Genomic DNA, 21,860 nt, shown 5'->3' on the forward strand with positions numbered 1-21,860 from the left:
GGACACAGGGCATCCAACACAAGAGGGAAAAGAAGAAGGCAACAGCTGTGCAGCAGTTGGAGCACTCAAGCCACCTGGATCACAGTGAGTAGAAAGCCTTTGGCGGTCAAGTTTCCAAGACCATCTGTTAAGAAAAGCATCTTAGTAAGAATATCTTGTTTGAATGGACCCAAAGAAGATTTATATAACCGAGTGCGTGTATAGTTGGCAATCAGTGATATATATAAATATATTTATACATAAATATATACATATAAAACTAAGCAAATAAATCAAAAGATCATTAATCCTAGAGAAAACAGAAAGTTGTACAGAAATAAAAAGTCATCAAACACAGGTACTTGAAAAATGGAATGAAAAGATAAGTTTATTCTGGTACAAAAAAATCTAAATCCATGCATAGTTTTCTCAGACTATGCATTTTCCATGAACTTTTTGAAGACCCCTCTATGCAAAGATTTCCAAAAAAATTTTACATGAAAACAAACTTATTTTTTAATTCCATTTCTCATGAACTTCTTCAAGTACCCTCCCTGGTATGGTTCAACTCTCAATAGCATTTGCCTGGCTAATTTGGGCAAACACTTAATACCCCAATAAAATTACAACATATTTATAAAATAAAACAGATCTATATTAGAATTAAAATTCCAATGTATCTGTGAAACAGATACACACACCTGCAAGCCAACGAGTGCCAAGGCTTTCCTACAACCAACAGAAGCCAGGAGAGCCGCAAGGGATGGTTTACCCCTTCTGGCCTCCAGCAGACACCTTGATTTCAGAATCCCAGCCCCCAGAACTATGAGAGATAAACAACTGTGTTTAAGTCACTCAGTCTGTGAAACTCTGCTACAGCAGCCCATGCAACAGACTTCCAAGAATCTGATTTACCATCACTACCATCTTGTACCCACCCCTCCATGGCCTTCAGTTCCCCAAATATTGTTACTTGCCTATTTGAAGAGCAATTCTGACAACCAACACTCAAAGAATTGCCTGAGATATGAAGCTTTAAAACGTGAAGAACACTTCAACAATAACAAACTGTATCCAAATTGCTAAATCTTGCTGCCCTGGAGGTTGGAAAACACCAAACCATAGGGAGGCAGGCTGGAAAGTGCAAGCACACTGGAGAATCTCCTCAGTAAGGCTAGTATTTATCTAATATTCCTGTGTTTTAATATTTTATCAAAATTTTCCAATTTGTAAATTTACACTTTGTAAAGACATTGCTGAAGTGGTCTATACTTGCCTGACCATAACATCCCGGGGCCTGCTTACAACAGGGAATGAGCTGTGGCTGCTTTTATTCTGGGAACCAATAGGAAATAATGTGCTGCAGACTTTATTCCATGCGGCCCTGGAAACCTGAATTGTAGTGATTAATCACAGACTTGCACTGCTTCTAATGAAAAAAAATGCTTCCCGGTATATTTTGGGAACCAGCATGCTACATACTACAATTATACAATAAAGAGGCCACCCCACAGGCTGGAGTGGTCCCCTCACTGGAGATGTTCAAGGAGAGGGATATTAAGAAGGGCTCCTCTGGGAAGGAATCATGCATTTATCAGAATGTTAGGCAGGATTTTCAAACTATAAATAGGTTGTGAAATGGATATAATGAGTTGTGACCAGCGTATGTTTTAGTGGGATGGGATGGAATGGAATGGAATAGTGCAATGCATGACTTAAATGCATGGGTTGCTTCATTAGATTTTTATTTATACAGTATACCTCTGTATCCATGGGTTCCACATCAACAGATTCAAACAATTATGGATTGAAAATACTTAAAAAAAAAAAAAAACTGCATCTGTACTGAACACATAGATTTTTTCTTGTTATTATTTCCTAAAATTAACAGTGTAAAAACTATCTACACAGCATTTGCATTGTATCAGGTCTTGTAAGTAATCTAGAGATGATGGACCCCGTAGGAGAGGGTGTGTGTAGGTTCTATGCAAGTTTTGGTATCCAAGGACAGGGGTGATGTCCTGGAACTAATCCTCTTTTGATACCAAGGGACAGACAACTGTTCAAGTATATGTAAAATTAAAGTTATATGTGCATTGGATTATGGTGAAAACAATGTTTCCTAGTATAGATCACAATCAACAAAGGCTTCAATGCACCATCTTACAGGGCGAATTGTGACACCAAATAACTTGTCCATCAGATGCACCCTGCAGGCCAAAGAGGACCTGGGCCCTGGGTGTACTGCAGTGGGAATCGCTGGGTGAAATCTAGTCAGCCCAGGCACGTTCCTCCTGCACAGGATCTGGATCTAATGGTGAGAGAAAACCACTGTGAGATCATGAGGAAGCAACCCAGGAAAGCAAAAAAGCTCAAAATGTCAAAAGTAGAGAGCGAAAGGTATATGATGGAGGCAGAAGTAAAGACATTACCTGAGTCCAGGCAGTCAATTCAGGAAGGAAAAAAAAATTTATCACCATGCGGAAGAACAGCTAGAAAAATATCCTTCACCCCCACAGGACAACTTCATTTGGCTTTGAAGTCATTTACATTCAAAGGAGACAATGAAATAGTGCCTGTGACAGCACCCTGTATTAATAATATTTATTTTACTTTATGCCCTGGGGACACAATCTCAAAGAATACATCTTAAAAAGTAATCTGGCAATAGAGTTAGTTTAGAGCTTTCCTTTGTGAATTCAAAAAATGTTTACGTTGTGTTATCTTATGTGTAAACTAAATTTAAATTATAAGTCAAACTTGTGAGCTATCTTTAAAATGCTTTGGTCTTTCAGTAACTTCCTAAGTTTTAGATCTAGTATTGTCTGTCATATTGACAATGGAAACAGCAGTTAAGATCACCACTTAGGACGCATGCATCCCGTATCAGAGTATCTGATTCAAATCCTAGCTCCACTTCCAATTCAGCTTCCTGCTATTGCATATACTGGGAGGCAGTAGATGATGGTTCAAGTATTTAGGTTCCTGTTACTCAAGTGGGAGACCTAGATGGAGTTCTGGACTCCTACCCTTCAGACTGACCTAGGCTGTAGCTGTTGTGGACATCTGGGTTGTGAACTAGCAAATAAAAAATCTCTCTGTGTCTCTGTCCCTCTATCTCTCTGCCTCTCAAACAAAGTTAAAAAGAAAATAAAACTTTTTAAATATAATAAATAAAATAAAAGTTGACCCCAAATGCTGAATGCAAACACTCTCCCTCTGTCCAAGTAACACACGATAATAGAAAACCACTGAACAAAAGATTCAAAATGGATTCAGTCGCACTTTAAAATCTTTCCCATGTCAACAGGCTCTCCAATGAAGGCAGTCAACTTCATGTCACACTGAAGTTAATATAAAATTTTAGCCCTGTGTGCAGATTTATTTATTTTAATCTCTTCCTTTCCCCAGAGTTTTCCTTGTAACAATGAGTTCACTGTAAATGGATCACCAATATCAACTAAAACTTACTACTAAATTTTTACAAGCCCAAATCATTATCCACACTTCAAGAATCTATTTTCTTTTTCCTTTTCAACAGCCAAAGGAGCAGTGTGGTGCACTCAAGCTGCTGCTCTGATCTGGAGTGCCATCTGTACTGTGTTTCACTTTGGCTTCAGCTCCAGAAAGTGATCTGAGGACACCCATATGCAGCAATGCTGTATTAGCACCTCAGCTTTTCTTCTCATTCTTCCAGCTGTTATGCATTCACTCACTGTGGTGGGACTGCTTTAACTAAATCTAACCTCTTTTGAATTTTTCTTGTATGATTTCCTAAGCTTTATTTATTTATGTGGAAGGTAGAGTGATAGAGACACAGAGCAGATTTTTCCATCTACTGCTTCACTACCCAAATGCCTACACTAGTCAGGTCTGGGCCAGGCAGAAGCCAAACACCATCTAGGTGTTCATCTAGGTCTCCCATGTGACTGGCAGGGACTCAAGTATTTGGACCATCATCTGTTGCTTTCCCAGGTACATTAGCAGGAAGCTGGATTTTAAGTGGTGCAGCAAGGACTCAAATTAGCACGCGGATATGGGATGCCCAACATCACAAGCAGCAGCTAAACCCACTGAGCCACAACACAGACCCATTCTACATTTTTCTATCATCAACAGAAACTATGAATACAAGCTGGCTTCAAAAAGTTCATGGAGAGGTGGGTTTTTGGCACATGGGTTAAGTTGCACTTGGGATGCCCACATTCCAAATCAAAGTACCATGATTTGGGTTCCAGCTTTACTTCTGATGCAGCTTCCTGCTAATTCACCCTCCTGGGGAGGCAGCAGGTGATGGCTCAAGTACTTGGGTCTCTGACACCCAAGTGGCAGACCCAAATTGAGTTTCTAGGTCCTGGCTTTGGCCTGGTCCAGCTTCAGTTGTTTCAGGCAAAGTCTGAAGCAAAGTCTCTGTATCTCTGAATCTTTTTGTCTTTCTGTCTCTATCTCTCTGCCACAAATAAAATAAACAGACAAATAAATGCTCATGGAAAATTTATGTTATGAATAAACTCCATGAACTTCAAATTTTTGGCACCAAAATAAACTTATCTTCTAATTCTACCTTCCAGGAAAATTTTAAAGTCCCATCATATAGTATTTAAAAGTGTATTTTATATTGGATAAAAAAGATTTTTTTAGGCAACACTCATATTTTTTTTAAAGTCACAGTAAACCATCGACAAACAGGAAATAGCTAAAATGAAACTAAAGCTTGAGAAAGTGAACTGGACAGCTCTTCTGTCTACACTTCAAACTCAGTCTACACAAGACTAAAGCCTTCAGCATTCAGCAGCCTTCCCCAGCAGCTCCAAGGGCTATAAGCTCATCAAGAGGCCTCACCATCCCCTCCAGATCCCATCAGGAAAATCCTTTGTCTCCTTTGGCTCTCAGATAACATGGCGAAATCTCCTAAAAGCCAGCACTGAAGCTTACCACTTCTTTTCTAGTCTAGTTTGTCATTTGGAGAAACACAAAAGGCTCAACTGGTCTTCCTTGTTTGACCTCTGCAATCTCCACCCGTGGTCACAGATTGTTCTTAAAACACAAATCTGCCACACACGAAACCAGTAGCCAGTTTATGTCTCCTAATGAGAGAACAGCCACCTCCTATGCCTGTGGTTTAGTTACCAAAACCACACTGGGAGGTGAAATGCCTGTATCCAGTTTCAGAGTGCCTAAGTTTGAGTCCCAACTTTACTCCCAATTCCAGCTTCCCACTAGTGTACACCCTTAGACGAAGCAGGTGATGGCTCAAGTGATTGGAGTTCCTGCCCCCTACATGGAGACTGGGACTGAGTTCCTCTCTTCTGGCCTTGGCTTGGCCCAGTGTTGATCTATGCAGGAATTTGGGGAGTGAAGCAGAGAGCTCTCTTTCTCTCTCACTCACTCCTGTGTCTCTCAAATAAATAAATCATTTAATTTTTAAAAACTAAATTGTATCAGCATCCAGCTGTTTGCAGGAAAACCGAATAGCTGAGTTACCCATTGAACTGAACCCCGAGAATTAGCAACATCCGAACTTTCTGAGGTCAAAGATCCAGGTTCTTCCACAGATAAAGTATGAAGAAAACAAAGGCATGTGAGGGAAACTAGAGACAAGAAATATTTAAAAGACATTTTAAAACTGAACAAGATTAAACTATAATGCCAAGATATGGACACTCGGATGAACCAGAAAGAAACCTGAGGATGTGATGACTAGAAGTTTAGGGCTGGTCCATACACCTACTGCCCAGAGTTGAGAGGCTGGCACTGGTCCGAGTGAACCACTGGGGAGGCTGTACGCCAATCCTTGTCGGTGAAAAGCTTTAAAACAATAAAATCACAAAATGTTAGGAAAATAAAGACTTAAAATTCTGCAAGCTCTAGATGGGAGGATGTTTTATGGCAATAGTGACTGGCAAATTTTTTTTTACCTCTTACAGACACTTTTTCCTGAAAAGCCACCTACATCCAACAATGGCAGAATCACCAACAGTAAAATGCATTCACAGAGTAGCAAAAGTGAAGAACAGAATAAGCATCAAGGAGGAGAAGGATGATTCTGGGTTGAGTGCAGTGGCAGCAGCGCAAAAGCCATGGAACAGGTAAAAGAGGAATAGAGTGAACTCACAAGAATTAGACTATGTAGCCAGGTAGCCCCCAAAATGTTAGGAATAAATACAAAGATATTTGTCAATGATATCTACAAGCCCTTGTAATGATTACAAAAACAAAGAGCTCTGGGGGCCAGCGTTGTGGCATGAGGGTTAAGCCACTGGTATCCCATATGGGTGCCACTTCAAGTTTCAGCTGCTTCACTTTTTTTTTTTTTAAAGATTTATTGATTTATTTGAAAGGCAGAGTTACAGAGAGGCAAAGGGAGAGAGACAGAGAGAGAAGTCTTCTAACCACTGGTTCAATCTCCAAATGGCTGCAACCACCAGAGCTGAGCCAATCCGAAGCCAGGAGCCAGGAGCTTCTTCCAAGTCTCCCACATGGGGGTAGGAGCCCAAGGGCTTGGATCATCTTCTGCTGCTTTGCCAGGCACATTCACAGGGAGCTGGATCAGAAGTGGAACAGCTGACACTTCCAATACAGCTCTCTGCTGTGGCCTGGGAAAGCAGGGGAAGATGGCCCAAGTCCTTGGGCCCCTGCACCCACGTGGGAGACCCGGAAGAAGCTCCTGGCTCCTGGCTCCTGGCTTCAGCCTGGCCCAGCCTAGGCCATTGCAGCCATTTGGGGACTGAACCAGTAGATGAAAGATTGATCTCTCTCTCTCTCTCTCTGAATCCATCTTTCCAATAAACAAAATAAATCTTTAATGAAAAAAAGAAAGCCATCTGTTTACATAGTTGGTTATATCAACAAAATGAGGCAGTTAAATTGTCTAGAAGAAATAGTGACACAAAAGACATGAAAACACTATCTTCTCTCTCCTATAAACCCAGTCCTGTTTTCTCTATTTCCATCTGGGCATCAATACAAAAACCAGGAGGATCCTTCAAACCTCCCTTCCAACTGGGGGAAAGGGAGAGTTAGTTAAAAGTGAAGGCTCTGGGCCTATACCACCAGGCTGTGATTCAGAGAGTCTGGGTGGGATCCAGGATTCTGTCTTTTTAAAGACACTCTACATGCGAAAAGATTCATACTTTGAGAAAATAGTGTCTTATAGCCAACCAGTATCTGTAGATTTTCTGTCTTAAATGTATCAAATTATTTCTTCTTCTCTCCGTCCTGTCTTAATCGTGGTCTCTATTTCCCTCCTAGAATAATATGATAACCAGTTTTTCTTTTCCTGATTCATCTCTTCCAGGCCATTCTACATACAGATCTTTCTAAACCACAGGTTTATGTGGGACAAGCAATGATCTGGCCCCTGACTATGTCTCTCCCGCTGTCTCAAAACAGCATATTGACACTGGGGAGAAAAAGGAAAGGTAGATGAGAGACTGTGTTAACCATGGCTAAGATGTGTTCCCTTGTTGGGCAGGACAGAAGGCGATGAAGAAGTTAAAAAGCAATTCTGAGGATACCTAAGGTAAAACAAACTAAACAGCTTTATCTGAGACCTTGAGCAAACTCACACCATATTACTCCCCAATTGTTATACTCTATATAGCATAGCAAGAACTCAGTGCCAGAAAGACTCTACTTCTTAAGTGGTTTGAGAACTGAATAGTTATCTTATCCAACAGATAAAGCCAACTTCAAAAATGAAACAGGATTACGAAGCACCACTGAAATAGAATATAGATGGCCCCTGACTTACATTGGTTCCATCTAATGATTTTCCCATTTTACAATGGTGTGAAAACATTTGCATTCAGTAGAAAGCATATTTCAAGTTTTGATCTTTCTCTGGGCTATCAGTCTGTGGTATAGCACTCTTTTGATGCTGGGTAAACAACCAAAATACCCACCCTGAATTCTGAATCTTAAGAGTCAAACAATGCCACTTCTGACACCTGTATCCTGTATCATATATAAGAATGCTTGGGTTCAATTTGCAGTTCTGCTTCCAATTCCAGCTTCCTTCTGATGCACACCCAGGGAGTCAGCAGGTAATGGCTCAAGTACCTGGGTCCCTGCTACGCACATGGAAAACCTGAATTGAATTCCTGGCTCTCAGCTTCAGCCTGGCCCAACCTCAGTTGTTGCATGTATTTGGGTAGTGAAACAGGAAATAGAATATCTCTCTGTTTATCTCTTCCTCTCTGCCTTTCAAATAAATAAAAAACAAGTGAAAAAAGTTTTTTTAAAAAGTTCAAGTCAAACAAATAGATTGGACAAAGAAAATTAACTTAAAATTTCTTCTAAATTATATATTGCACTGTCTCAAAATATCTTAAAGCTAGTGTTAGAAAGATGTTAACATTATTAAAACTACTTCACCTTCACTTGCATTTGAAATAGGTAGAGAACATTTTAGAGTTTCAGTTAGCAGAACTCTAAGAATTTAGGTCAGCCAAGCATCCTATTTAGAGTGTGGTGAACACACAATTGTTCAGCCTCACCTAAGTGGGATGCTCAGCTGTCCTGTACACCTCGGGTGAATTTGCCCCTCCCTCAGCTTCTCCTCCGTGCTTCCTCCTATCACAAGTCACCTGACCTCAATTCTTGCCCAATGATGTTGGCAACAAACTGCTTATTACATGGCTTTCAAGAAGGGAGTTCCCAATGGCCAAGTTCCTAACACATGTGTTTCTGTAAGTTTTAAAGAATTTGGTCATTATAAGAAGACGTTGTAGTCATCAGTTATTTAAATATCCTTCTATATCCAAACATCTGAAACTGGGTAAAAGGAGACAGCTTTCTTGAGGTCATAGAATTAAAAGAACAGAGAAAAAGAGAGGCAGAAAGAGTGCGGGGGAAGGGTAAGAGAAAGGAAAACCATGAATGAGAAATTGCCAAGGGAACTGGGGGCTGGGTTTTCTGAGAGCCCAGCACTTGTTTCCCTGAGTCCATTTTAATAGATTCCAGGTGCATTCTGGGTGCAGCCTCCTAGCCTTCACCACTGTATGGTCATGAGAGGAAAATCTGATCTTTTTACTCACAGACCTTTGGCTCTGCATTCTGGGGGCTTGGCGACATCGCCCACAACCCCTACCCCGCAGCCTGGACTCTCAGCCTTTACTCACAATTTAGAAAAGCAAAAAGCCTGAGAAATAGCCAAAGGGAACTGCATTTGAAGCAGATCTCCAGCAGCCAATGGGGAAAAATCAGGCACACTCTTCATTTTGGTGCACACAGCAACAAAATTGACTGGCTCATTTCAACATGCCAGAAGCTCTCCTTTTTTCTGTCTTTATTTTATTATTTTACTTTATCTTGCAAATACACCCTCAGATGTCGTCACCCAGAAGTTTGTAATCCACAAGCAAGGACTTAATACTAAGTCTGTTGTGAGAAACAAAATACACAATCACATCTCCAACCAAAAGTTCAACTTTCTTTGTTCCCTTCACCAGTTCTCCTGATTTCCTGTAGCTAACTGGCTCCGATGCAAGAGTGAAGTCATTTCTTTCCTTTGTGATTTATTTTCTGTCTGATGATAAGTAAGCAAAAATACTACAAAGAGAGGGAAAAAAGGATGATTTACAACAAATACTTCTTAAAAATACAACTCTGGAGTGGCAAAGGAGGTAAATGGAGTACTTTGCATCAAGAAACTTAATAACGTTGCCTGTGCATGCCTATTTCTGTACAGTAATAACAAACGTTTTAAACTGTGTGCCAGGCACATAATACGCAAAGCTTTACATGCATTATCTCATTTAATCCTTGAAACAACTTGGCATGGGAAGAATCATGCACATTTTACAGATGAAGAAAAGCATTAGAAGAGATTGAGACACCAGCCAAAGGACACGTGGCTCATACAATGGAGGAGCCAAGATGCCAGCAAAGATGTGCCCCCAAAGACCATTATGCTAAACCCATGGGAGGGTGGGGCTGTAATTTAAGACAAAAGTCCTGAATAGCCTGTTGCTCAGAAATGCATATTAGATAACTCTATGCCATTAACTAGAGCTTGAACCAAAAAATCCTGCTACAATCCTATCTTGAATTTCTTTTGAATGTGTCCATCTCTCCAATTATTAAGGGAAATATGGTGAACTTAATTATACCTTTCTTAAATGATTCATGATCTTTCTTTTCCCATAGTGAGCTTATTTTTTCTTCTGTTTGTTTTAGCTCTAGAAGATCACTGTAAGAACTTACTAAGGCATTTCATGGCAAGTTCATGGCAACCCAACTATCATGGACTTTGTTGAGACACACAATATATAAAGAGGCTGCCTGATGAAAATGCAGTCATTTCTGGAGTGGGCATTTGGTCTGATGGTTTAAGTCACCAGTTAACACCCATGTCCCATGTTAGGGTCCTGGGTCAATATCCAGCTCCAATCTTGACTCCAGCCTCCTGCTAATGCAGACCTTGGGAGGCAGTGATGGTAACTCAACTAATTGGATTCTTGGTATCCACATGGGAGACCTAATTTGGTTTTCTGGTTCCTGGCTTTGGCCCCAGTCTTGTTGGGGGCCAATGTGGACATGTGTAATGACCCTGTAGTTGAGAGCTCGCTCGCTCTCTTTCTCTCTCTTTCTCTCTGTGACTCTCTGTCTTCTCCAGCTGGCTCTCAAATAAATGAATGGAAGAGACCTGGTTTTGTTTTCTGGTTCCTGGTTGGCCCCAGTCTTGTTGGGGGCCACTGTGGACACCTTAGGAGCAAACCAATAGCTGAGAGCTCTCTCTCTCCTCCCTCTGTGACTCTCTTTCTGTCCTCTCCCTCTGGCTCTCAAATAAATGAATGGAAAAGAATAAAAAACAATTGTAGTCATTTTAATTTTTTACACATGCAGAATTTTACTGAAAGTTTAAGCTAGACTAGAACAAAAAGGAGGCATGGTCTACTAGGGGTGGAGAATGTCCAGCCTGTGAGCAGTATATGGCCCATGAAATCATGTGGTCTGGCCCTGCCAAGGACACTGCAGGTGGGAATTCAATAAATTCAATGAATCTATAGCAGACTAATTTTAAAACTGATAATTGTGCAAGACCTGAGATTGATATTATAAATATCAAAATGGTCCTTGGCAGAACAAAATGTACCCCACCTCAAACCATAAGTCCGTCTCCTCCAAGCCCATCCTCCACACCCCATCCAGGTTTTAATGACCTCTACCTTGGAAATCCTGCACTGAGGATATATCCATGAGCATGACAGGCACAGCCTCACTCTCAGTGAGCCTGGGATAAGAGACAGCACCATGCCACTCACCACACAGGCACTGCAAGGATTTTTATGAGAATGTTGTGAGAGTTACTCATAAAAATCCAGCAGAAATTTCTTTCTGATCATTGAGCTAAGAGTAGTATTTCTACAGAGTTAACTGATCTGTTTTTTGTTTTTTGTTGTTGTTGTTTTTTTGTTTTTAATTTTTTGACAGGCAGAGTGGACAGTGAGAGAGAGACAGAGACAGAGAGAAAGGTCTTCCTTTGCCGTTGGTTCACCCTCCAATGGCTGCCGCGGCCGGCGCACCGCGCTGATCCGATGGCAGGAGCCAGGTGCTTATCCTGGTCTCCCATGGGGTGCAGGGCCCAAGCACCTGGGCCATCCTCCACTGTACTCCCTGGCCACAGCAGAGAGCTGGCCTGGAAGAGGGGCAACCGGGACAGAATCCAGCACCCTGACCGGGACTAGAACCCAGTGTGCCAGCGCCGCAAGGTGGAGGATTAGCCTAGTGAGCCGCGGTGCCGACTATGATCTGTTTTTTTTTTTAAACATCCATATTGACTAAATCTACTTCCACTGGTGTTAAAAAAAAATACTTTGGGTCCACTTGTGGCCCATTCACGGTGTGTATAGTGTATAAGACACATTTCAGCAATCATCTTATCCATTCAGTCAACATCCCAGCCATTTTTCCCCTCTTTTCTTGTTAGCAGCTATTTCTAACTTGAATCTTATATTTTATGTTTCTCTAATCTTTTTCAGAGAAAATATAGTAGAAATAAGCACAAGTAAGTCTATAAAATATGAAGATACTTCAAAAAATTGTGGAAAGTACAATTAAAATATAATGTACATTTTCAGTAAAATTTCTGAAGACACATCATTTATATACATATTTGAAAATTCTAGGAAAATAGAATATGTGCCAACTCCCCAAATTCATCATAAAAATTGATTTTTGAAAAAATGCTTTTAAAATCTCTACTAAGCACTGGTTTTTTTTCCCTATCTTGAAATTAAAGCTTTTGAAGAAAAATAATTGATAGAGAATTCTTAGTTATTTGGAATCCAACTTATTTTTTTAACTGTGTAGGTGGTAAATGCAGAAAATATTCATTTATCTGTGAGGACAGGCCTATGTGCCAACTGGCTTACACAGAGCCTGCTGTAATGACTAGGTGATATTATATGAAACAATTAATTCGCTTAAAGTGCAATACACTGCATTTTCAATTGTTACCAGCCCTGGATTTACGGTCTTAGTTCACTAAGTTTCCTAAAACTGATTGTATGTTAAGTTCTAGTCAAGTTTCTACATAAGACATGGCTAGCTATAACTGAAATCCTAACTCTCATGTGGACAAGATCTTTAGGGGGGAAAAGGGCTTACATTTCAAACAATGAAAATAATTTGTCAATATATTAGATTAAAATAATGTGTTTTAAAAGTTGACTTTTAGAAGCAGGCACACATTTTCTATTACTTTACTCTGGTTAACAGTGTGGGAACATTAGCAGAAGGGAAAAGAACAAAGGAGAGAGCTTCTGCAAGAGGATGTGGGCACCTCTGCAAAGGCAGATAATAGCGCACAGATCGGTTTCATTTTTCTGTGGTGCCCAGAGACAAATACAATTACCATGCTTGCTGTTATTTTTTAATCACTGCCATCATCATCAATCTATCCAGATTTCCTTTCTACTTTGTAGTATCCTAGATGGGTATAGTTAGATACTCAAAGCTTCCATTTAACTTTTGTTTCACAAAGTCCAAAGATTTTTCAGAAAACCTAGAGATGTGAACTTTAAGCTCTTTATTTACTAAATACTCAAGTGAAATGAGCCCCAACAGTAAATCCGTATGCGTGTAAACCTCACATGTACTTTTATTTACCAGACAAAAGATACATCACTGTTACTTTCCTCTAAGCCTCGTTCACTGGTATGACTCTTGTATTCATAAAGAAAGGGCCCAGGGGAGCATTGCTGAAAGTTTTGATGGAACAAAGCCAAAAGGAAACTTTTATGAGTTAAACAGATGCTCTAGATTTGAGAGCAAGTTGAACATAATTGTTTTTGATAACTTAAAATCCGGTTGAAAAAAAACAATATAGTAGAATGTCTTTTTCTAGTTCGATTACCTCTGCTTAAATTGCTCAATTAAATTATATATCCTCACTATGTACAAAGAAGTGTATTTTGAGTGTTGTCATAGTCTTAGGACATTGTTTGCGTATATTTGATTTCAGAAAGAAAAATTGAGTCAATTATGTTCAACCAGAAATCTAAGTGAAATTTTAAGAATTTAGGGGTTGAATACAGTCAAGTTTAAAAAGTAAAGGGGAGAGGGAGTGGGAAAGGGGAGGATGGCGGGTGGGAGGGACGTTATGGTGGGGAAGCCATTGTAATCCATAAGCTGTACTTTGGAAATTTATATTCATTAAATAAAAGTTAAAAAAATTTTTTTCCATGTTAAAAAGCATAGCATGTAAAAAAGTACCTGCAAAGACAAAATGTTCAAACAGCTTTACTTTATATTTCAAGATCACTTCTGGAACAAGAAATCGGACATAAAGATAAATTCTCAATTTCTAATTTTCAGTTATTCAGCTCTAGTGAATCACAGACTGGTTTTTGAGTTACTGAATGGAATGGAGTTACACCTACTTTCACCAATATTGCCATAAAGAAAGTACTAATCCTTTAGTAAATTTTTAGATATCTCCAAAGATCAGTATATCTGAACTTACAGAAACTATATGAAAATCAAAAATTTAAAGTTTTTTTTCTTCTTTTATCATAGGAGTCTAATCCTCTTTAATGACAGTACTCATTCATTCATATTTATAAACCTGAATGTTGTATATTATAATAAAATTCACTAGTCTTGTACAATCCTCTTAATGATACTGTATTTGTGCTTAAAAAAAAAGAAAGACAAGAAAAGAAAAGAAAAAAAAAAGGAAAAGCAAAGAAAAATAAAACCTCCTCGGGGCCAGTGTTGTGGTAGAGCGGGTAAAGTTGCCTCTTGCAATGGCAACATCCAGTATGGGTGCTACTCCACTCCTGATTCAGCTCCCTGTTAATGGCCTGGGAAAAAGCAATAGAAGATGCTCCAAGTGTTTGGTCCCCTATCACCTAAGTGGTAGACCCAAATAAAGCTTCTGGCTTTGGCCCTGGCCCTGGCCCTGGCCCTGGCCCAGCCCCAGCTGTTGCAACCATCTGGTGAGCGAATCAGTGGATAGAAGATCTTACTCTGTGTGTGTCTCTCCCTTTCTCTCTGTAACTCTTTCAAAAATAAATAAATAAATCTTTTAAAAAATGGTACTTCAAAGTCAGTTACTCTTTTGTGAGATGAAATAGGTGGGTTTTTATAGAAATTATCTCTCTGGAACATTTTCATCAATATCTTAATCTGGCAAAATCACTTAATTATCTAAAATAAAGACTTTAAAAGAGAATGTACCCTTAAAAAGGACAAGGTTTTTTTTTTTTTAAATAATGTAAGTATCAGTGCCATTTTAACTAATTGCATGTCAAGTGAGTTATTGTAATATCTGATAATAATCATGTAGTTCAAGTATCAGATAAGTTTTCTCACATCTCTTACTTGCCTTCTTGGTGTCAGGAACAGAATAAGATCATTCCATATGAGTCAAAGTCAGAAACTAATAAATACAATACTTATAGCTAAGCTTTAAAATAAATCAAATAGGGACTGGCATTGTGGCATAATAGGTAAAGTTACCACTTGTGATGCTGACAGTCCATATGGGTGTTGGTTCCTGTCCCTGCTGCTCTATTTCCAATCCAGTTTCCTGCTGATGGCCTGGAAAACCAGTGGAGGATGACCCAAGTGCTTGGGCCCCTCCTGCCCACATAGGAGATGCACAGGAAGCCACTGGCTCCTGGTGCCTGGCCCAGACCCTTGCAACCATCTGGGGAGCGAACCAGAAAGGAGGAGGATCTATCTCTCTGTCTCTCCTTATCTCTCCGTGACTCTGACTTTCAGAGTTACACAGAGAGGTAAGAGACAGAAAAGGAGAGGCACTCTTCCATCTGCTGGTTCACTCCCAAAATGGTTGCAATGACCAGAGCTAGCCGATCCAAAGCCAGGAGCCAGGAGCTTCTTCCAGGTCTCCCACATGTGTGCAGGGTCCCAAAGATGTGGGCCATCTTCCACTGCTTTCTTTCCCAGGCACATTAGCAGGGAGCTGGATTGGAAGTGGAACAGCCAGGAATGGAACCAGTGCTCATATGGGATGCCAGCACTGCAGGCCACCAGGGCTTTAACCTGCTGCACCACAGCACTGGCCAATAAATCTTAAAAAATAAATAAATAAATAAGCCAAATAAAAGGTTTTAAAATGACTTTATATTCTTAACAGTAAGTCTAAACAATGAATTCTAATATGGATTTAATGCCAATGCTTCCACAGTATTTCATGAAGAAATTCCAGAAATGTATCAGGAAGCTTACAAACATCCTTCACCTCTGTGACATAAAAGATGCAATTCATCACAGCACTAAATGCATTCAATTTTTCTAAGCATTTAAAAATGGGCTTTCTCCAGACCTATGAGAAGTGTCAGCTTACACAATTTTAAGAGTATTTCATATTATTTGTACATTTTTCTAGTGCAATTGAACATGAATGCATATTAAAACACAGTTTAAGTAAAAATATTGGCCAGATCTTTACTGAAATGAATTCACCTCATGTCTTTTTGGAAGTAGACAGAAATATTAATTCTAAACAAAGTAAAATTAAGGTAATAAAGAGTGAAAAGACAAAGTTTGTTCTTGAACCATAAACTTCTGAAAGTAAATTATTGCATACTTAGAATTCCTCAAACAATTACATAGGTTTGGGTTCTTCTGGTTATTGGACAGGATCTTGTTGATAAACCCACAGTCTATTCCATCACATTGACTTTTAGCTCCTTATTGTTATAAAATGCAAATAAATCTTAATTGGCTGAAATCTCTTGCTAACAAAAAGTTTTAACTGCTTGGAAGAGTCAATCAAAACCTTACAGGTTATGATAATGTTCAATAAGGGGAAAGAATTCTTAGCAATCAGGATGATAATGCTGTTTATTCAATTCAGCAAATTATTTTTTCTTTGGCTAGGCTTCATCTAAGTATTTTCCTTCTAACTAAACAGGGATGTTACTAGGTATTTTCAAACTATGGGTCATTCATCAGCCACTGGCAACACAAATAATGAGTAATACCTCCATCATATGAAAGTGTAGATAAAAATCTAGCCTCTGGAATTTCATCTGAACATGGATTCATTTATTGAAATTGCAGAGCTAATGCACATTTAATACAGTAAGAAGAAAAAGACAAAAATCTACCAACTAGGCTGCGCTGCCATCCTCTCCATGTAGTCTTTGGCCATGTCTCGGGCTTCGATGTTCTCAGGATACAGCACACAGAACATTGCCAAGGCACCCAAGTTGTTTCCATAAATTTCATTCCAGCGGGCACTGTAGTCCTTGGGATCCCAGGGAGGTAGGTACTCCAATGGACTGGACAGCATGGTGTGCACGGCTTCTATGATTCGGGCTGCAATGTGCTCGTGGGAGCTGGCAGCCCTCAGCTGGAGCTCTGCCACCTCTGCCCTGGAGAAATACAGCATTGGGTGGCTGTCATAGTTGGCATTCGTGAAGGGAATCATGACTTCTGGGTTCTCATCAGTGATGTAGGCTGACACAAAGCCAAGCAAATATATGAAAAACACACTGGGAGCCCCCCGTGTGTGAGTCCTCATCGTGGCATCAGATCTCCAAATCTCCAAGGCAGCCAAACCATCTTCGAAAGATCCTACATGAGATAAAAGAATAAAAGCACATGTCAGCCAAGGGAACATGATGTAAGTGAAAACATATGACAAGCAGGACCACACTCTCCAGAAAAAGGACTAAATATTGCAAAAAAAAAAAAAAAAAGCTTTCATATTTAGATTTTGAAAACACTACAAAAATTTAAACTAGAAAGAAATTTAAAACCTAGTAAGCTGATTTTGTAGAACTAAATTCATTAGAATTGTATTCATCAAGAAAACAGAACTCTGGATACAGGCAAACAGCATAATATTTGTTCAAGTAGGGAAGAAAAAAATCTCCTTGGTATTTTTCTTACATATTATGCAGTAAGTTTAGATTTTATAATTTTTTTAGACATTAACATATAAACCACAATAACCAAAAGCTGGTGGTGAATTGTCGTCTGGGAATCTCGGTAGACATTAAGAAAAAAAAAAACAGAAAACCATGTATCTCTTAAATCAGCTTCCTTCACCCTAATTTCTCCCTTCTTCCTACATTTTCCATTCTGAACCAGAGGTTAGGAGCAAGATATCTATGAGAACGTCAATAAACAAAATATTATGAATAAGGCTAACTATCCTCTTGTGGGAGAAGACAGTGGAAACAGAGCAGATAAAGGCAGGGTAAACATCTGCCAATCCTGTCCATTCCCTGGGCTCACATCAGCAAGCACGCAGAGGAGATCAGACATAAGGCCACTGGCACTAGAAACTGACATGCCTTCAATCAGAAAGTAAAATCCCAGAATTAAAGGGCAGAAATAACATCTGTGCATTTCTCCTTTTTTATTTGAAACTACTGTCTACTTTTTCATTTTGCATATGGGATTTTGGTGTCATTCAGTAAGAAATTTAAAACCCAGCTCACATATTTTCTTAACTACTTGACTTTATTAAAAGCCCTTTCTTCAGTGGCAGATTTGTGCACCAGTTAAAAGAATGTCTTTCAAATGTTAAGAACACACACACACACACACACAGAAAAAAAGAAGAAAAAAAAAAAAAAAAAGAAACCTCAGCCTGGTCCATGTTCCACATCTGGGATAAAGCAGGCACAAAATCCCCCAGAGGAAAGTCAGGGAATTCTTAAAATTCTTAAGAGGGGAAAGGTTAGAGAAAGCAGACCAGAAAAAGACAGTTTTATGTAAATAATGAACAGTGGTTTTCAATTATTAAAGGGAGAAGCCGATGGTGAAAAATCAACCTCCCAAGCTGAACACAAACTATTTTTCCAAGGAAAAACTGCCTCATAACTTTCAAAAGAAAGACTAAGAATTTTACACAGACTGAATATCAATCCACATACTCAACTTGTGTTTCCAACAGAGAAGTCAATATGGCATCTTTTGCAGATGCTACCGCATTTTCCAAATGAGACTTAGACTATAGAGTGTACACATGAAACTCAAAGGCTGATTTTATAAAACCTTTCATATTTATTTCAGGAACAGAACTTCTAAGAAATAAAATTTTTAATACAGCCATGCTAAATAAAACATATAAAATAGAAATAACTCTTGGACTCTGCTGGTGTTAAGTCTAGCACCCAAAGCTTCAAACCGACTGGTTGGATCCGTCAAGGTCAGAGATCCAGCCAAAAGAAACAGTCTTCTGAGGTTATGCCTGAGGAGGGGTGTGGTTTCTGGCAACACAGAGAGGTGGCTGGGACTGAAGTAATGCTCAGTCCCCTCAGGCGTTTATTTCTTGTTCCTTTCAGAGAACAATACTGCTAACAATTAAATAATAAAAATTTTTAAAAGCCTCAGATTGCATGCTGTCATTAATGCAATCAGCATGATGGGGATGTTAGGCACCCAGGGCAAGGAGAAGTTGGAAGCTTCTCCTTTGGTTGACCCCCAACGTATACAATTGAAAAATCTTCCCTCAACTATTGGCTTTTGAATGTGTGGGAGCTTAAGTTATAGGTATAGGAAGTGGCTTGGGTTATGAGGGTATGAGTAAGAAGATATGTGGAGACCAGAATTTTTCCATCTCAGATTCTCTACAAACATCCCCTACACGTAAAAGCTTAAGGCTGATTTCATTTTCTTCCTCTTTTATGCAAACCACCCCCATACCCAGGCATGGAGCCACTGAGGGAGCCACTGAGGGCTGTCCCAAGGGCTCTTCACGCTGTGGGGTCTACATGTCCAACCTGACAAAACTCACACATGATCCCAGCCACTTCTGCCATCTTGCTTCCAATCACATAGGGCTGCCTGAGTATATCTGAACAAAAAGAGTTGATCGTGAAACACAGAGCCTCATTAAGGTGGTGTTTTGGGAATGATGCCATCTCAATATGCCAACTGTTATTGAAGGTTCCCCAGTTATTAGCTCAAATTCATGTGAGGGTGTTGGAGCAGCAAGGCACTTAGATTTCAGCACTTAGATTCTATTGGAATATCATGTGGGCCAACGCAGAACCCACAGAAATTCTGCAAACAATCATTATGATTGCTTGAGGAGACAGAACTCTGGCTTTGCCCCATGCCCCACTCTATCTCCAGCCCCCATACTTTCCTGGCTATGAAGACCTTTGTTAATCTACCAAAGAGTTTGCTCCTGTGTCTGGCACTACTGTACCACAATAGACTGATTATCCATCATGCCACACACAAAGCGGGAACCATGGCTTCCTCTGTGCACCATGGAGCTTAGTACTGAATCTGGCACACAAGAGGTAGCTCATAGACACTGGCTGCACCAACTGAATGAACCCTTGGAATTAGGAGCCAGTAAAGTTGATCTCATCACCAAAATGAAAAGGGGAAACCTTGTTTTTCTTATTTGAACCCAAGGTAAGTTTGAAATTTTCCAGAAAATAAATTTTAGCTAGAACATAAATAAAATAACACTTATGAAATGGTATACTTCAGTACGGCAGGAAGGAAAGGAAAGGAAAGGAAAGGAAAGGAAAGGAAAGGAAAGGAAAGGAAAGGAAAGGAAAGGAAAGGAAAGGAAAGGAAAGGAAAGGAAAGGAAAGGAAAGGAAAGGAAAGGAAAGGAAAGGAAAGGAAAGGAAAGGAAAGGAAAGGAAAGGAAAGGAAAGGAAAGGAAAGGAAAGGAAAGGAAAGGAAAGGAAAGGAAAGGAAAGGAAAGGAAAGGAAAGGAAAGGAAAGGAAAGAAGGAAAGGAAAGGAAAGGAAAGGAAAGGAAAGGAAAGGAAAGGAAAGGAAAGGAAAGGAAAGGAAAGGAAAGGAAAGGAAAGGAAAGGAAAGGAAAAGGAAAGGAAAGGAAGGAAAGGAAAGGAAAGGAAAGGAAAGGAAAGGAAAGGAAAGGAAAGGAAAGGAAAGGAAAGGAAAGGAAAGGAAAGGAAAGGAAAGGAAAGGAAAGGAAAGGAAGGAAAGGAAAGGAAAGGAAAGGAAGGAAAGGAAAGGAAAGGAAAAGGAAAGGAAAGGAAAGGAAAGGAAAAGGAAAGGAAAGGAAAGGAAGGAAAGGAAAGGAAAGGAAAGGAAAGGAAAGGAAAGGAAAGGAAAGGAAAGGAAAGGAAAGGAAAAGGAAAGGAAAGGAAAGGAAAGGAAAAGGAAAGGAAAGGAAAGGAAAGGAAAGGAAAGGAAAGGAAAGAAAGGAAAGGAAAGGAAAGGAGGAAAGGAAAGGAAAGGAAAGGAAAGGAAAGGAAAGGAAAGGAAAGGAAAGGAAAGGAAAGGAAAGGAAGGAAAGGAAAGGAAAGGAAAGGAAGGAAAGGAAAGGAAAGGAAAGGAAAGGAAAGGAAAGGAAAGGAAAGGAAAGGAAAGGAAAGGAAAGGAAACCAAAATTGAATACAAACTTTCTTTAGGCTAATTACCTAAGGGCAGACATAATTCTTACCAATCATTTTAAATCTGTCTAGAAAACTACAAAAAAACTGTTTCAAGCCTTTTAATTTCCTCCTTTGACCTTCTACCCTAGGCACTCTACCTGGTCTATCAAGAGAAGAGCTAAATTAAATGAAAGAAGCATTTCTCAAGACAATTGTAGGTATGCCATAAATGGACCAGTTTTAATGCTAATTTTATGTTCTTAAGAAGTTCAGTGTGCTATGAAAACTGTAACTATCACATCAAACCTGAGGTTTCAACAGATAAATAATGTCTGTTCAATTACATTCAAATGTAAAATAATGATAAAAAGTAGATACAGCAAAAACTGCTGAAAGTGGTGCCTGGGTAACTATGATTTGGGAAACGCTGAAAATGCTTGATCAAACAACAGGTGTTAAAAGATAATGAGTTTGGGGCCGGCGCCGCGGCTCACTAGGCTAATCCTCCGCCTAGCGGCGCCGGCACACCGGGTTCTAGTCCCGGTCGGGGCGCCGGATTCTGTCCCGGTTGCCCCTCTTCCAGGCCAGCCCTCTGCTGTGGCCAGGGAGTGCAGTGGAGGATGGCCCAGGTGCTTGGGCCCTGCACCCCATGGGAGACCAGGAAAAGCACCTGGCTCCTGGCTCCTGCCATCGGATCAGCGCGGTGCGCCGGCCGCAGCGCGCCGGCCGCGGCGGCCATTGGAGGGTGAACCAACGGCAAAAGGAAGACCTTTCTCTCTGTCTCTCTCTCTCACTGTCCACTCTGCCTGTCGAAAAAAAAAAAAAAAAAAAGATAATGAGTTTGGGGCCGGTGCTGCCTGCGGTACCAGTATCCCCTATGGGCGCCAGTTCAAGTCCCAGCTGCTCCACTTCTGATCCAGCTCTCTGCTATGGCTTGGGAAAGCAATGGAGGATGGCTCAAGTCCTTGGGCCCCTGCACCAGCATGGGAGACCTGGAAGAAGCTCCTGGCTTCAGATCAGTCCAGCTCCAGCTGTTGCCACCATTTGGTGAGTGAACCAGCGGATAGAAGACTCTCTCTCTCTTT

General features: G+C 40.1%; 1 protein-coding gene across 4 annotated transcripts in view; it reads right to left on the reverse strand.

Annotated features, from left to right (window-relative positions):
- Positions 1–21,860, reverse strand: part of DSE (dermatan sulfate epimerase) — a 76,113-nt gene that overhangs the window by 25,025 nt on the left and 29,228 nt on the right. For all 4 annotated transcript variants that reach the window (XM_089332750.1, XM_008263398.5, XM_002714917.6 and 1 more), the window contains exon 2: positions 16,563–17,031. In XM_089332750.1, the coding sequence (XP_089188876.1) occupies positions 16,563–17,031 (469 nt within the window). The remainder of the gene's footprint in view (positions 1–16,562; positions 17,032–21,860) is intronic.

Source organism: Oryctolagus cuniculus, chromosome 5 (genome assembly GCF_051225735.1).
Source record: "Oryctolagus cuniculus isolate XC-2025 breed Fujian yellow rabbit chromosome 5, ASM5122573v1, whole genome shotgun sequence".
Lineage (NCBI taxonomy): Eukaryota > Metazoa > Chordata > Mammalia > Lagomorpha > Leporidae > Oryctolagus > Oryctolagus cuniculus.